Below are 17,322 nucleotides of genomic sequence, written 5' to 3' on the forward strand. Positions count from 1 at the left end.
TTGCTAACTAGATATTTTTAAGACTATATATTGTTTATTTTGTCCCACCCTCCAATAGAAAGAGGTATATAATAGTATGGAATTTGAATATTTTGTTCTAAAATAAACATTCAAATGACGCAAATAATAATAATAGTAATGAGAAATAAGGAGAGAGAGAGGGAGGGAGGGAGACATTTAGTCAGAAACAACTAAAACAAAGCACAGCATTTTACAGAGCCTGGGTTTTCACGGGAGAATCACAATCGGGATTTCAGGACTGATTTTTAATCTGTTTTATAGATGTTTATGATTTAGAACAAACACTTTTAATTTTTTTTTTTTCTGGAGGAGAGAAGAGCCATGGCCATTGAAACGGAGACCTAAACGTCTTACATAATATCAACTGACTTTCCCTTCGCAACTAGCAACTATTAAAAATCCTCTGAATGAAGTTGTGTGATTAATAATTTGTAAATGACAACCAAAACTCGGGGTTCTAAGGTTGTGAATCTGCCTCTTAGATCTCTCACTGCAAAGAACATGGGTTATCAAGAGGGAGGGCTGGCACAGGGTTAAGTCGACACGACTCTTGGCTTGACTTTTTGACCTGCTCCCAAGCTTTCATTTCCAATATTCCTGAAAGAAAAGGAGTTGTCACTCATGCTTGCCCTTGCACCTGAGTCTCCATCGTGGCAACCTGCTCCCACGCCTAAGGTTGGCAAAGAAACCACACTGAGAGCTGTCATGACCCAACCATCTTGGCAACACCTGGCTGGGGAGCGGGTGGCTATTAATTTTCTTACCAGGTGATTCCTGCTGGTGCATTATTAGCATGGCTTCAACTGACAGTCTAGGGTAAGGCCGGTTTGATTTAGGAAGACAGAGGCAGGTTGGTGTCGAAAGGTACGGAACAACTCAAGGAAACCTTAGGCTTTCGACAACAAGTAAGAACGACTCGGTTTAGGGGGCTAACTAGTTGTGCCAAAGGCCTCAAATGTTCTTCAAAGTATTTCTCTTCCCACTTATGAAACATCCTCTATGGCTTTAGAATTCACTTCAGCAGCATTCCAAGCACCTTGGCACTGGAATTACCGCCACAGTGAATAATAAGAGGGAGGGGTCTCATGTCAGAATGACACCAGCTCTAATTCTTGCTATTTAACTCTGCAGCACGAGGGGAATGTTTCATATTTTAATTCCCATTTCCTTCTTGGAAAATGAGGAAATTAATGGCCCTCACTGTATCAGGTAATTGATACTAAGTCTTTATACACTACCTGACACACATCGAGCTAAAAATGCCTATAAAATCACAAATATTGCTATGAATATAATACTGGGTTGGCCAAAAAGTTCGTTTGAGTTTTCCTGTAACATGTTATGGAAAAATCTGAACAAACCTTTTGGTCAACCCAATGTTTCCCAATTATTGCTATTATTTTTCCTAGGTATACACAAATAAACAGCAGCTTAGGCCACATCTAAGCCCCCTTAAATTCCTACTTAGAACCTAGTCAGTCAGTCATTCAACAAACATAGAACCTGATCAATAAACAGTTCAAGACTGAAGTCATAAAGGCTGAATAAAGCAATTTTTATAGCAACTGTTTGGAGAAGGAAATGGCAACCCACTCTACTATTCTTGCCTGGAGAATCCCATGGACAGAGGAGCCTGGCGGGCCATAGTCCATGGGGTTGCAAAGAGCTGGACACGACTGAGCAACTGAGCGTGACTAAGTAAAACTGCAAAATTTATGGCGTACCATGGACTATCATATGACATGTTTACACAATTTAAAATGTTAAATCAGGCGATCAATCTTTTCCTCCAGATTTAATCCATCTCTTTTGGCATCATCCAAAAATTCTTCACAAGTTGACACATAATTATGGTGAACTAAGTTCATCTTATATCTCTTGAGAGATGTAGATGATTTAGTATTCAGCCCCTCCTTATTTGAGCCAAATTCTAGAAGGACAAAAGAAAAAAATGACCAACTGCTCTACAGTTTGAAAGGATTACAACTCTCTACACTGGATTTCACTCTTGAGAAGGGCTGGGACAAATGAAGCCACGGCCACACGCGACAGATGTAAGCAGGGATGACAAAATATTTAAAAAGTGTTCCAGTCATTGGTGAGTTTGCAAAACAAAAGTGACAGAGCTGAACTGTATGTTACAAAGTCACCCGGTTTTGCTGCCAAAGTGCTTGAGGCCCAGGGAAGAAAACAGGCCGTGTCAACAAATGGTGATTTTTTTTTTATTTTTTTAAACTGAATGACCTACATCTGAGTTCTCTAGCTCAGCTTGAACCAGAGCACATAGCTCTTAACATTTGGGGTTAAGAGGCGACACCGAACAGATGGCCAAATACAGGGTCATGTGGCAGGAGGCTGTCATGGGTGGCCGGGAAGGCTGCCGAGGCCAGAGCTGGTTCACGGTCTCAGGGGTCTGCAGGAACAAGGAGGGTTTATGCAGGGTTTATGACGCGCCAGCCACGCTGCCACCAGCTTGCGAGGAGTAAGTGCTGTGATTTGTTTTGCTGATGTAACGCAGACATGCCCAAGTGGAACATTAATTTTCATGCACTGATTACAACAAGATGTATACCCTGGATTAGGCACAAGATCTGTGTGGCTGGCTACATAAAAGTTCAATTATTTAACAATGCAGAAGAACATAAAATGGCAATCTTTCTGCCTTCTGTGAGCTGGATGACTAACTCCATTGCTAAAGGAATAGGAGATGTCCAGGCTGGAAACTGGTTAATAGTACAAACAGCCTTTGTAGATGATATTGTGTTCTTAAAGGCTGTACATTTAGACCTACATTGTTTGATAATGCTTCTACTATGAGAAACAGATATTCGAGCCTAGGATTTAGAGTGGTTTTTCTCTTAAAATATTTTCCATGTGTGAAAACAGTTCTCTAACAGATAAGATTTGGATCTAAGTCATATAGAATCCAAGAACCTTGCAATGGGCTCTTAGGCAACATCCAATCGAAAGCCTAAACACTTTTCTTTACAACATCTCTCAAGGTCATTACCATTTTTTCCCTGCTGCTGCAAAGAAATGGTTTTACCACTAAATATAGATGCTTACGCACCTCGCAATGCTATACACTCACAGGTGTGCTGAAATTATCATTTCTAGCTGAGCACAGACCCGAATAGACTTTCTTTCCTTTTTAAAGTGCTGCTTTGACTTTGTGATTTTTTTTTAACTGCTAGGTGTATCAAGTTTGTCTTCTGCCACAAAACCCTTGTTTTGTGGGAAGAGAATTGCTGGAGGAGCCGGGGGCAGGTGTAGGTGGGGGCGGGGGAGGAGGGGTGTCAGCCAGAGGCCTGTTGGCAGCTTCTGTACTTTTCCCTGGCGTCTATTGAAGGCTGCACGAAGGGAAACCGCTGGGCTGTTCACATGCCAGTGCAGTGGTGGGAAGGGGAGCAATTAAAAGGAAAAACTACCAGCTACCACGTCACCTCCCCCAGTGGCTTGGATGAGGGATGGTGGTCAGCCTGCTTTCAGGTATGGGGGTGGAAGGCTCAAGTCCCTTCCTGGCTGCCAGCCCCAGAGCTCATCCACCAGACTTCCTCATGTGGGTGGATCTGGGGCTCACGCTGGCCTGAGAGCATGGTTGCCTCCCAATACCTGATCTGCCATTGCTTGTGCTCAAGGAATTTCAGCCCATTTTTACGGTGTATAGAAACCTAAAATGAGTCTCTCCCCGACTGTGTTTGAAAACCGCTGTTTTCAACTTCAGCTCTTCTGCTCCTGTTTCTGACCCTGCCAATGACTGATGTCACTGGGTGTTTTAAACGGCTCCAGCCCATCTTTCTGACTCAACACACCCACAGGATTGGACTTTCCTCCAGGAGTCACAAGGACAGTCTGGCAATGACAGTCAAAGAGTGGTGGGGGCATTTCAGAACCTCCAGGGAGGAGAGGGAGGCGTTTACAACCTTGCAAAGCCACCCTGATGGTGATGATGCACCCTCGAGGGCGGTGCCCTTTCCCCGCACCTGGAGCATTCTTTACCTGGCGCGTATCAGTACAGCATCACTGCATCAGGACACACTTTGGTACCTCACCTCGTCTAGCTGAAAAGTTACTGTATCTGTCTTCTGTGTCCTTGCCTTTATTGAATGGTAACTAAACAGAGCCTTTTACTCGGCCCTGAGTTCCTACAGAGCGAACGGGTTATTTGTGTATGATTGCCTAGTGGCTGAGTCCTTTCCCACTCGCAGGAGTCAGTGGGTAGCAGCACGGTTCTGGCTGGGCTCAGCCTGCTGCGTCCACATGGTATTGTGCCTAACCCCGGGGCTGGGGGGGCGCATCCCCGGCACACAAAACTTCCGCACAGAGTGGCACAGACGGTAAATGAGGCTCCGAAAGGAGGACCGCTATCGCAGCAGCCGTCTACCAAGTGTTTCGGACCGAAGCCCCGAACACAACAGGGACGTGTGTTCTATGCCGAGGTACACACCTCTTCCTCTGAACTGTCACTCGGGTCATTGTCTAGTGAGGCGCTCAAGGAGGCCGCCTTGGGCTCCAGGTAGCAGAGGCACAGAGCCAGAGGGAAGGAGAGAGTGAGGGCATAGGGCACTGAGAAGGAGGCAGAGAGCAGGAAGAAGAAGATGAAGAGGAAGCAGGGCACGAGGGAGGGCGAGCGGATGGGGAGGTAATGCTGCAGGCTCTGGGGCAGGAGGGCGCTCTCGGACAGGTTGGGGAAGGACAGGTAGCCATCATCATCCAGGAGAGAGGGGAAGGACCCAGGGAGCTGCAGGGAGAAGGAAAACAGGGTGGCCCCTCTGCCCGGCTGCGGTTTGTAGCCTAGAGCCACGTCGCGGTCCCCCGGGCACGGCCTCCCTCGGCCGTCAGGGTCCGAGGAGGGCTCCCCGTGCTGGTGCCTGGGGTCTCGGGCCGGCTCGACCCCTGGCGGGGGCTGCCCGTTTTCCTTACACCTCCTGCGGAGCCCTGTGGGGGATGTGGGGGGACAGTGGGCTGATGGAGGGGGTGGGGGGCATGAGTTGGTGCCAAGCCCAGGTGACTGATGTGAGGGACAGCGAGAGAGACAGAAAGCAGCGGACAGAGGTGCAAAAGGACAAAAAGAAAACTGCAATTAGTTAATTTTCTTATGGGTACCGATATAAAATCGTCAAAACAAGAATTTCAGCACTGGGGTCGTTCATGAATCTTAAAGCATTTGAGGTGCATGCCAACGCTCCCACGAAGGGCCATTGTTTTCCTCATTAGACCCTCAAGCCAAACATAGGGTGGGCTTTAAAAAAAGGTTGGAGGGGAAGATATCTGTGGGTACTCTCAATATCTACATGTTTCATACGATTCAAAACTTGTGTTTAGACTAGCAACTCCACGAACGGTTAGGATCCTGAGAGAAAACATAATTCTGGTAACTTAAAACCAAGACTTTCAATAACTTCTCCTGATGTCCGGCTACCAGGTCTGTCATGAGGGTTCAACTGGATTAAAATGACAGTGTATCCAATTTGTGGTCATTTAAAAAGCAAGATCTCCAGCATCACCTTTCCTTGGTTAGTCGATGACAGCCAAAACAAGGTGGGTCTCCAAATCAAGAAGTTTCTGGCCCCATTCCTATCTGTAAGAAGCTCCCGTCAGGGAAATCCACAGTGAACACAGTAGGAACATGAAGTCTCCGTGAAGAACCGAGGCTTTTCTGAAAACTCTTCCGGCTCCTTTTACCCATGGTGTACACGGAGGAGCTGGAAGAAGTGGTTTCAATAAACTAACTAGCCAAAAAGATTGTGTTTTCTTGTGATGTGGTTCATCAGTGTTTACTTCGTATTATTTGTGATCCATGAGTAATAGAAAGACACAATTTCCCAGTCTTCTGCATTTTCTTAGCAGAGGAGTGGTGTGCTTCATCTGCCTGGTCTGAGTCCTTAAGAGGATGATCTAGGCCAGCATCACCATGAGCTCGCTCCCGGGGAGGGCTGTGCAGGGTTCTGCGGGCATGTGAGGCTCTTCACACCCTCCCTGGCCCCATGGTCTCTGTGACCTCAGCCAGCTTTCTCTGCAGGTGGTGGGGGACTGCTGAGTGAGGCAGTGGGGTGGGGGGGGCGGGGTGAGGGGAGAGGAAGCAGGCAAAGGCCAAACAGGACCTGGGCCCAGTGTAGAGGCTGCTGCCGCTAAGGAGCTCAAGACAAGGTCACCTGGAGCCTGAAGATGACTGCACTTCCACTGTATGTGTGTGTGTGGGTACACGTGAGTATGTACATGTGTGTTTTTGCCTAGTGTCCTGATAGCATGGACATTATCCGGCTTTGTGGTGGTTATCCAGCCCCGACTTGGTAAATATAGAGGCAGAGGGTAAGAAAATGCACAAATAAAATGATAGCATGGATCTACTACAATGCAGAAGTGTCTTTTTGATATCAGACAAGTATGTCTTTTCCTAATACTCACATTTGACGTTAAACGTTGTGTCTTATACAAGACCCTGCACAAATCTCACTGAACTGAGGATAATGCAAAAGTTAAGAGCCGCCGTCCACTCTCAGAAGGCTGCCCCGTCACCTGCGGTGATCATCAGTGGGGAAACAAGCTCTCAAAGGAATCAGGGACCAGTCGTTTAAGTACTGTTTTCAGTAACACCTTCATTTTGGTTAAAAAAAATAAAAAGAGTGCTGTGTTCCTTTTTGAAGATGGAGAAAAATGAAATTACGGCTTAATCTTTTACATTGCTGATTAGAGTGGGTTTTTTAATTTTTTTTTTTTTAAGAGTGGTTTTTAAAAACAGCTTGGCGGTGGCGGGGGCTGGGGGCTGGGGGTGGGGTGGAGACAGCATGCAGTTACTGCAGCAGGAGCTTCGGGCCCCAGCCTCTCAGGAGGCATCTATCTGGGTCACAGTGCTCTGACTCTGAGAGCCACAGTCTCCTTTGTCTTTCTATTCTCCAGCGGCATAAACGGCACCAAGTGACACCAGCTTAGGGCTCCATCTCATGTAAGCAAATCCCTGATCTTTTAAAATCAATAAAGTAGGAGTGGATCATTTCGGAAGCAAAGGACAAGTCATTTACTTCTATAGGGCACTTCATCCTAATTAGGCTTCCCTGGTGGCTCAGAAGATAAAGAATCTGCCTGCTAATGCAGGGGACCTGGGTTCGATCCCTGGATTGGGAAAATCCCCTGGAGCAGGGCATGTCAACTCACTCCAGTATTCTTGCCTGGAGAATTCCATGCACAGAGGAACCTGGTGGGCTACAGCCATGGAGTCACAAAGAGTCGGACACGACTGCAACTAACATTTTCATTTTCATCTTATTTACACATCCCTGAAAGTGGAGTGTTAGCCTGGGCGACTTCCAGAAATCATGGGATGCCCTGGTTTTCAAGTATATTATTATCTTCTGATCAAGACCTAGTTAAAATCCGTCTTAACTGAAAAGGAGGAGGTGTGTGAAAACGAAATTCAGAACAATGCATGTTTTCATAGCTAAAGTGAGCCAGATATCCTTGTTGTTATGCCCTGTCTTTATTTTTGAGTTTGGCAAATAAGTTAATCTTACCCTAAGAAAAGGGCTGTGCACTGGATCACTGGGATGTTCTATCATAAACAGAATGATGATACATTTGCCAATCTACCCATTCAGAAGTCACTGTTAAGTTCTTACCAAAGGAGTATTTTCTACAGAGCCCCAGGGGAAATTCCCACCTCAGTCTCTACATCTGAGGAGCGCACCTGCAAAAGAGCACTTTTGAATCAAATTTACCCCAATTTTAGTATCACCTCTAAGTTACACAGCATTTTTATTCTGTGGTTTCCTTTCTCCCTGAACATTCCTGGGTTTCCATGATTATTACACATAAACCTCCTCCTGTGTTTTTTGACTTTTATGGGAGCTGCTCTGTGAGATACATAACCCAGAACCAGAAGGATGCTATCTACATGTTTTTTGACTTTCATTTTCTCAAAAAGTTGCTTTGTAGTGTTGGAGCTCGAGAAATAATCATAATATTCATTTTTTTTTAAATAAATTGAATTTCAGATGAGATGAAGTGATGGAATTCAGCGAATTAAGCACCCTGGAGAAATGACTGCCAAGTTCACCCTCTGTCTCCCCTGCGACCTTCTGCCTTGCTGCTAAGTTGCTAAGTCGCTTCAGTCATGTCTGACTCTGTGCGATCCCATAGATGGCAGCCCACCAGGCTCCGCCATCCCTAGGATTCTCCAGGCAAGAATACTGGAGTGGGTTGCCATTTCCTTCTCCATCTTCTGCCTTAACCCTTTTCTAAAATATATCCACTGGCTACTTTGACGATGAGGTTAAAATCAAAAGACTAAGAAAGAAAACAGTGTATGAATAACCAGGTTGTGGTCACTCAGTTACTTGCAGTCAAGAGTATGGCAAAGTCAATACTGTACATCTAGATAAATATACAGCCCTTGGGTAGGAGAATGGGGCCAGAAACAAAGAAAACAGCTTTAGCAGCAGTTCTGAATTGTAAGCCCAAACACAAATAAATGTGTTAATACGCCACCAAATGTATTTTTAAGATCTACAGACAGGACAGCTGTTGAAAGTCTTACGTAGCACCTAAGTCGTTCAATAAGAAGTTTCAAAAAGTTAAAAAGGGATCTTTCAGAGGAAAACTGTGGACAGAAGAAATAATAAAGACTGATAGTATGAATGTGACTAACACTGAGCTATGAGTCAGCCCAAGTCTTATGCACACATTCCTGCTTCACATTCTCAGCACCATTTAGTTCTTTAGAATCTGCAGGAGCCCTGGGAGGCAGAGGGGAGATGTACCTTTCCCTCGTGCCGGACGGCAGCGACCGGCGTGGCTTCCTCGGCCTTTTTCCGTCTGTCCTCCTCCTCGTCCCGCTCCTCCTCGGTCTTTTTCTCCGGAGTCACAGTGGTGATCAAGTTGGTCTGAGACATGCCCTTTGTGGTGATGTACTGGCCAGTACCAACCTCTGCAGCGGACACAGAATCCTTCATGTATATTTCATGGTTTTCATTCACTGACGCTAAAAGCAGATACAATTGGAGAAATAAAGTCCAAGATAGTTAAGTCAGAAGAAGGGTGGACGCCACCCATTGTCCTATTACAGAAAAAAGAAAAAAATCCCTGTAAAGCACCAGGTTTCTCTTCAAAAGACACATCAGCCTTGCAGTGCTCTCATCTAAGCATCACCACAGCTGCATACTTCTGTCATCCGTAACCGCGTCTAAGCGTGACTTTAATACTTCATTTCTTGAAGCCACCAGCAGAGTGTTCATCCACTCGCAGGCTCTCTTGTAAGGATGTGTGTGAGGGTGGATGTGAGTGGAAAGAGGGGGCATTGAGCGACTGCTGAGCCTCTTACCCACAGAGTAAACCAGCCGGACAGCAGCACTCAGAGGCAAGTCCCACAACTAACAGTAGACAGACAACTGCCCTAGTACACTTGACTTTAAACACATCTTTGGAAGTGCCAGTCATTAAGGAGCACTGAATTTTTTTTATTATTATTACTATTGCTACTACTACTATTGTTATTAGTGGTTGGAAAGTCTCTCTCTCCTACAATATAAAAGCTACGTAAGTTATACTGAAAAGTAGCCATCTCAGCAGAGATGATACAATTCAGATGGCAACTCTGCTCAACTGAAGGGCAGAAATGTTTTAACTTTTACTGCATTTTAAAAAGACTGCCACGATGTGCATACATTCATTCATCTCTGGTATTTGGGGAAAGGAAGACAAACATTGCTAATGAAATTCATGCAACTGCAAAGCATGCAAATGTAAGATATGTAAGACCCAGCCTTTCCTCCCAGCTAAAATGTCTTAGTGAAAGAGACACCTGATTTAGTTAAATTTTTGAGATTTGTTACTCATTCTTTTAAGGTTTTAGATACCATAAAATTTACTAAAATTTAGAAAGGTGGCTTTTCAAATCACAGGCAAAATTTAATCTGCTTTCATATTTTGGGGAGTTTAAAACATAAACATAAGAAAAAAACTCTGAAATCCTTTGAATAGTAAACCATCTCACTAAAACACCTTCACTAAGATATTTTACATCTCCATCTACTGACGAAAAAGCTTGTATGAGACACAGTTTCCTAAAAAGGCTTGTTAGGCTTTTCTCATAGAAGATGCAACCTTGCAAAAAGCAGTAGCTATTCCATGCAGCCATGGTCCCCCACGCAGCAGCACAGAAAACATACGAGAACTGGCAAGGCCCCCAGAGAGTGAGACAACACACACTAGCGTCACTTTTGGGCAGGGGCGGAGAGAGAGAGACACAGCACGGAATTAGTACATTGGTTTCACAGTTGGCTTCTGTCTTCTCAGCAATCACCATCACACAGAGGGTCACAAGGAAAACAGCATTCACAGGAAATGTGTCTGTTTGAGTTCACATCACAGAACCACGTGAAGGACATTTAGGGAAAAAAGCTGTGATTCTACACGAGTTCCTCCAACACTGAGTTAAAGAACACACACCAGTTTACACAGATGCTTTAAAGAAGAGCAGAAGAGACGCTACAGAGAGAAGGGGCCACTGTGAATGTGAATTTTTGAAGAACTTAACTCAACTTCAAACAGTCCTAGTAAACAGTGTTTCCCCGAAAGTTTGGTTCTCAGAGATTCTAAAAATGGGACACTCTTCTAGAAAGTAGAGAAAGGTAACTGACCTTCCTAGGCCAGCTCACAAGAGCTTAAAGAATGATTCTCAATATACCTGCTGAGGTATCAGGATCACATCTGGAAAAAGACCGCTTTCACCAGCATCTCGTTCACTCTTTGAGACAACCTGGGACTTGGAGACGGTCAGCCACTCACCCAATGCCGTACAGGGAAAGGGTCTGGACGCGGGTCTGGATTTATCTACACCAGGTAAGCGTTCTTCCCCCTTCACTAACAGAACTTATAAGAAGAATATAACACTAATAACACAAGCTTGACCCCCTCTATAAACTTTTTTAAAATTTCTATAAACTTTTGTAAAGTACTCCACTGGGACAATGTAGTCTTTTTTCATTTTACGTGTACTGTTTTCATTCACGTCATTAGAATCTGCAAACTGCAAAAGGAGATCTTGGTCATGGCAGCAAGTCAGTCTACACAAAGACGTTCTCTTTTCTTCAGTCTGCTCACTGCCCACTCTCCTTATTCCACTGTCACCGCAAACTCTTTGGTATATATTTTTCTACCTTTCTCTATATCCACACAAGCATAAGCACAGAACATGGTGGCAGGGGCAGGGGAGACGCTGGGAAAGTAAGATGTAGACATTTAGTATGCTCAGTACTGTTGGGTATCATGGCTTCTTAGCCCCTTCAGCGGACGGAGCCAAGAATTAACAGCTATAAATTATGACTTCATGTTGTTGGGCTTCCCAATAGCACAGCTGGTAAAGAATCCGCCTGCAACACAGGAGACCCCAGTTTGATTCCTGGGTTGGGAAGATCCGTTGGAGAAGGGATAGGCTACCCACTCCAGTATTCCTGGGCTTCCCTTGTGGCTCAGCTGGTAAAGAATCCACCTGCAATGTGGGAGACCTGGGTTCAATCCCTGGGTTGGGATGATCTCCTGGAGAAGGGAAAGGCTACCCACTCCAGTATTTTGGCCTGGAGAATTCCATCGACAGATATATTCAGATGCAGCGTTATAGGATTCTTTATCTCACCTCATTCACATTTTTATCTCCTTCTGCAGTCAGAATCAGGATTTCTAACAATATCAATGCAATATAGCCTTTTAAGTCAAGGAATCTGGGGAGTATGTCACCCCAACAGCCACATCAGGGCTTGGCGAAAGGGAAGGAAGGACCGAGACTCTACGGTGAGCTGAAGGCAGAGAAGGTCAAGGGGGAGGTGATCCCAGGCATCTGTAATAATAACTTTTGATTTTATTTATGCTTTTGCTTATTATTAAAATCATATACTCATGCTAGAAACATCACTTTGTATGTGCCCAGGACAAGGTCCCTATAACACCTCTCATGTCCTGGAGCTCTGGCTTAGGAGACAGAGGCCTGGGGCCTAAGTCAAGCCTCACAGTCATCCCCTGGAGTCTGGAGGGGATGGTTCTAGGACCTCCGAGGACAACCAAAAGCTGTGGATACTCAAGTCCCTGACACAAAGCGCTGTACCTGGCACAGCGATTACATTCGGCCTCTGCTCTGTGGATCTCACTTCTGAGGATACAGATATTCTGACTTTAGCTGCCATGTCTTAAGAGTAGAAAAGCACACCTGTGTGTAACTCTACACGGCCACAGAAAACTGCCCCATGAGGCAGAAACTTGCTAAAGACTCCCTTTTATGCCTTAAAAATGTTACTTAAGTGATTGAGTGCTTCTCTCCCCATCATACTCACACACCTGACTTAAAGGTGGAGAACGTTCACAGCCACCCTCCTAGCCCATCTGCTGGAGTGATTAATATATACCAGGAGGAGGTCAGTTGGAGCCCTTCACTGTTATTTGAATGTCATCCTTCCTATAAGCTATTATTCACTGACAGATAAAAGTCATATTTCACTGCTGACATTTCTAAAGGAACAAGAGATACATTTAATGCAGTTTTCTTTCTGAACCAAATGATCTAAAACAAACCTGATAATCATTTAAGATCTGCTGGTGACAGAAGCAAATTATGTATAAGTATGTGATTCCTATATTGAAGAATAAGAGCATCCTTCTCCAAATTCAGGGTGCCAACTTATGAAAGCTGGCTCATTCTCCAAGTACCATTCTTTTGTGTGATTTTACATAAATCTGCTATGGCTTCCCTGGTGGCTCTGACAGTAAAGAGTCCACCTGCAATGTGGGAGACCTGGGTTTGATGCCTAGGTTGGGAAGATCCCCTGGAGGAGGGCATGGCAACTCACTCCAGTATTCTTGCCTGGAGAAACTCCATGGACAGAGGAGTATGGTGGACTACAGTCCACAGGGTTGCAAAGAGTCAGACATGACTGAGCGACTAAGCAAAGCACAGCAGACATCAGACTCACAAAGGCACCTTTTTTTGGCCCATGCCATGTGGCATGTGGGAACTTAGCTCCCTGACTAGGGATCGAATTTGTGCCTGCTGTGCAGAAGCATGAAATTGTAACCACTGGATTGCCAGTGGAAGTCCCAAAAGTTTTTTTTTGAGGTTAGGGGTTAGTTAAATTTTCCATTCGGTCAAAGACCAACAAGTGTTTTTCATTCCATACTATCCCAGAGCAACGATGTCCATCAAAGGCTCACGATGGTCTCATACTACTTGGTGGCCACTAGAGATCCTTATGAGCGGTGCCTACCTCCATCCAAGCTGCGAGACATGGTATAACGTTTGCTGGATGAGCGTTCGAAGTACGGGGCTGGACGATCTATCAGTGCGCTGGCTCTTCTGGTCTGGGCCTGTGTCCTGCCACTGTAACGGAACTTGGAACCCAAGGTGAGGAACTTCTTTGGAGGCGCTTCTGGTAACAACAGTCTACAGAGATTAAAGGAAAAGCATCGGAAAGATGATCAAGCTAAATATTAGGAATGCTAACTTCTTTTCATTTATTTTGGCTGTGCTGGGTTATCCTTGCTGTGTGGGCTTTTCTCTAGGTGCAGGGAGCAGGGGCTACTCTCTAGGTGCATCGCATGGGCTTCTCATTGTGGTGGCTTCTTATGGGCTCTAGGACATCCGGGCTTCAGCAGCTGCAGTTACCAGCTTCTAGAGCACAAGTTCAATAGTTGTGCTGCATGGGCTCGGTGCATTTGCTCTGTGGTATGTGGGATCTTCCTGGACCAGGGATCGAAATTGTGTCTCCTGCATTGGTAGGAGGATTCTTTAACACTGAGCCACCAGGGAAGCCCCAAGAATGCTAATTTCTTACTCTGTTCTGAAAGGTAAAGTGCTCTGTGCACCATAGGTTTAATAGCCAATCTGCAATTCAATGAATGAATCTGATTTTATAAGAAAAAAAGTCAGTTCACATAGCGTGTATCAACAAGGGATGCTGTAGACACGCTATGGGGGTAGAGTTGAGACTGGGTGAACTTGACCCTCCCATGGAACTGGAGGGCCTATGGTTCTACAAATCCAACGAGCAATTAAGTAGGTGATATCAGTGAACAGTGATAATTTGTTATTTTGTAGATGCAAATCTGACAGTTTTACTGTGTGTGAAGAGAAGGGTTGAGGATATTGAAAAGTTATTGAAACAGCAAGGAATGGACTGGCCATCTGAAATGGACATCCTATAAAAATAGGGAAAGCCACTAAAGATAATAAAGGGGGTGATAAGACAGGAAACTATCAGACAGCTGAAGGAAAACCCTTCAAGTTTAGTCAGAAGGTCTTTAGGATTTATCAAGGAATCTGATGGGAACAAACTTGAATGATAGAAAGAATTTTGCTGCCATATTCTTCTTTCTAACCACCTTTTTCAGTAAGGTGATTTCAATCACTCTAATTCCTTAGGGAAAAACCAAAGTGATTTCCACCCACCTGAAAAATGTATGGTGTTCTACACATACTTTCCATAAACGCTTGGCAGCTCGATGGTTTGGCAGCTTAAACCCGATGGTGCTTTCAAATTGTTCAAACTAAATTTAAAAAAAGTGTTGGAGAGCAGAGTGAAGTTTGGAGTCATAAATAACATGAAAGCAAATAACATACAAAATAAAAATACCACCCATAAATTTTTCTCTACTCCCTAAATCAATTGCTATATACAGATTTCATGCTACACACATTCATTCATTAAAAAAAAAAATCTTCTTATATCAATCTCAAAATACTGCAGGTACAGACAACCACATTATACATGTAGTAAATGTTGCATGTACAAAGATTAATTTTACGAAAACTAAATGCAGAAAAGGAGAGAATTTGTATTCCTTCCAGAGACCAATTTGTCCCGATCTTTTAAGCCTAATTTTCATGGTTTCTCTCTGACATCATGACCTCAGCTGGAACACACAGAAATGAATAAAACATTTAGAGTCTACAGCAGCCGCAGTATAGCATTCTCTCCTTGTATCTGGTCTAGAAATATGCATTCTATGTATCCGATGACTTGGTATCAGATATTGCTGACTTTATTTGTTCACTGGAAGGACTGATGCTGAAGCTGAAGCTCCAATACTCTGGCCAACTGATGCGAGGAGATGACTCATTGGAAAGGATCCTGATGCTGGGAAAGATTGAGGGCAGGAGGAGAAGGGGGTGACAGAGGATGAGATGATTGGATGGCATCACTGACTCAATGGACATGAGTCTGAGCAAGCTCTGGGAGATAGTGAAGGACAGGGAAGCCTGGTGTGCTGCAGTCCACGGGGTTTCAGAGAGTCAAACAAGACTGAGTGACTGAACAACAACAGCAGCATGGATTACCATGTTAGATGCTAACATCTCTCAACACTATATACAGTCGTCCTTCAAGATCCAAGGGGATAGGTTCCAGGCCCTCCCTGGATAACAAAACCCATCGATGCTCAAGACTCATATAAAATAGCCTAGTATGTGCATATAACATACACAACCCGCCCATGACTTTAAATCATCTCTAGATTACTTATAATGCCTAACACAATGTAAATGCTAGGGGAAGAATTGAAATACAATGTAAAATGCTATGGAAGTAGTTGCAACAAATTCAAATTTTTAGCTTTTCAGAATTTTCTGGAATTTTTTTTCCCTGAGTATTTCTGATCCATGATTGATTGCATCCACAGATGCAGAACCTTGGGATGAGAAGGCCCAACTGTGTAAGATCAAGGATTGGGAGAACGTATTTTCATATTTTTTCAGCATGTAGACTTGAGATGACACTCACTCCAAAGTGAAATAGCTAATTTCCTGAGTAACAGATTTTAATATTATTATGGCAGCTACTCAATAAATTTTAAAAATTTTCTGAAGACAGGATCCATCAGGCCACCAGAGGGCAATCATCTTAAACAGTAAAGCCTTCACCAAAGAGCTCACACCCACCAGACTACTGGTATAATCAGCAGCAAAAGGAAATTACGTGTCAAAGAACCAAGGAAGGGGTCCTGTGCAAGGCACGTGAGCTTCCATTATGCTGGACCTCTCTCCTTGTTTGTTGAGTGGGACTGGGCGGGGGAGATGGGAGGGAACATCAAGGGTGACTGTAAATGCAGTTGCTTTCCCCAAATTCTCCCTCCTTCTGATGTTTCTGTCCAGGGGCAGTCATGGAACTCACCCCGTCCAGTAGACCCAGTCAACCGACAGGCTGGAGGCCCAGGGACCTCGACTAAACCATCTTCCATATGTTCATCCTACATCTCACATGGACCACACGCTATGCTGAAGGACCACACACTGTGATGCTGAGGGTGGGGGTTTTACAGGAAGAGTCTCCTCAGCACAAAGATGAGAGAGGGCCTGGCACTTTCTGAATGTTTATCTTTCTCTGTGCTTTGGATTCATTTCTTTCAACTTCTTCGGAGCCTTTGTGTCACCAGTAATTCCTTCTCATTCCTTCTTCTCAGCCTATAAATATGGTTGTAAAAAGTGAGGGCGGGGAGGATGTTCTCTGAGCTTGTTTCTGCAGAACCAGGATGAGGGCTGAGGGGCAGGAGGAGAAGCCTCTGTAGTCCACTCCTCACCTGCCTGCCACCTGCCAGGTCCTCACTCCTTTCTGAGCTCTTACTGTCACAACAGGACCTGACTGTCAAGTTCAACCCACTTTTTTCTGTTCTCATCCAAGAGGCTCCTCTGCCCCATTTGGTCCTGCTGGTGAACCACATCCACTGCGTCTCATCTCCCTTATTGATTAGCCATGACTGTTTCTGGCCATTGTTTTCTTCTCTGGATGCTTTTCTTCATCTGTCTCTGGTCCTCTTCTGCCAACTCCTCCCTTAAAAAGTGGTGTGGTGTGTGTGTGTGCACACGCATGCGCGCACGCTCAGTTGTTCAGCTGTGTCTGATCCTTTGCAATCCCATGGACTGTAGCCCACCAAGCTCCTCTGTCCATGGGATACTCCAGGCAAGAATACTGGAGTGGGTTGCCATGCCCTTCTCCAGGGGATCTTCCTCAGCCAGGGATCGAACCCATGTCTCTTGCATCTCCTGCATTAGCAGGCAGGTTCTTTACCACCGAGCCTCCAGGGAAGCCCCTATACTACACTTGATCTTAGCCAAAAAGGCCAAGAAAAAGTGGCGCTACCCCTAATTTTTTTTTTTACCCCTAATTTTTGTTTGAGTGTCTTTCCCCGGCTTGTTTCTCCTTGTTGAACAAGAATTACTTGTTCTTGGGTAACTTCTTCCAGGCCTAAGGCCTTGAATAAAATGTATTATATGGTTTATGACACTCTTCAAATCTTTTATTTCTTACTATGCAAGGATCACCATCA

The 17,322-nt window shown here is 44.7% G+C and overlaps 1 protein-coding gene across 50 annotated transcripts in view; it reads right to left on the reverse strand.

Moving 5' to 3' along the window:
• The window catches only part of EPB41L3 (erythrocyte membrane protein band 4.1 like 3), a 139,837-nt gene that overhangs the window by 21,040 nt on the left and 101,475 nt on the right, over positions 1-17,322 (reverse strand). For 32 of the 50 annotated variants that reach the window (XM_081562831.1, XM_081562821.1, XM_081562817.1 and 29 more), the window contains exons 10-12: positions 14,450-14,547; positions 13,269-13,444; positions 8,778-8,998 (exon numbers count right to left, since the gene is read on the reverse strand). In XM_081562831.1, coding sequence (XP_081418957.1) covers positions 8,778-8,998; positions 13,269-13,444; positions 14,450-14,547 — 495 coding nt within the window. The remainder of the gene's footprint in view (positions 1-8,777; positions 8,999-13,268; positions 13,445-14,449; positions 14,548-17,322) is intronic. The other 18 variants (XM_081562826.1, XM_081562811.1, XM_081562827.1 and 15 more) reach the window with 1 other exon arrangement.

Source organism: Giraffa tippelskirchi, chromosome 14 (assembly GCF_054371585.1).
Source record: "Giraffa tippelskirchi isolate mGirTip1 chromosome 14, T2T-mGirTip1v1.2.pri, whole genome shotgun sequence".
NCBI classification, from domain to species: Eukaryota; Metazoa; Chordata; class Mammalia; order Artiodactyla; family Giraffidae; genus Giraffa; species Giraffa tippelskirchi.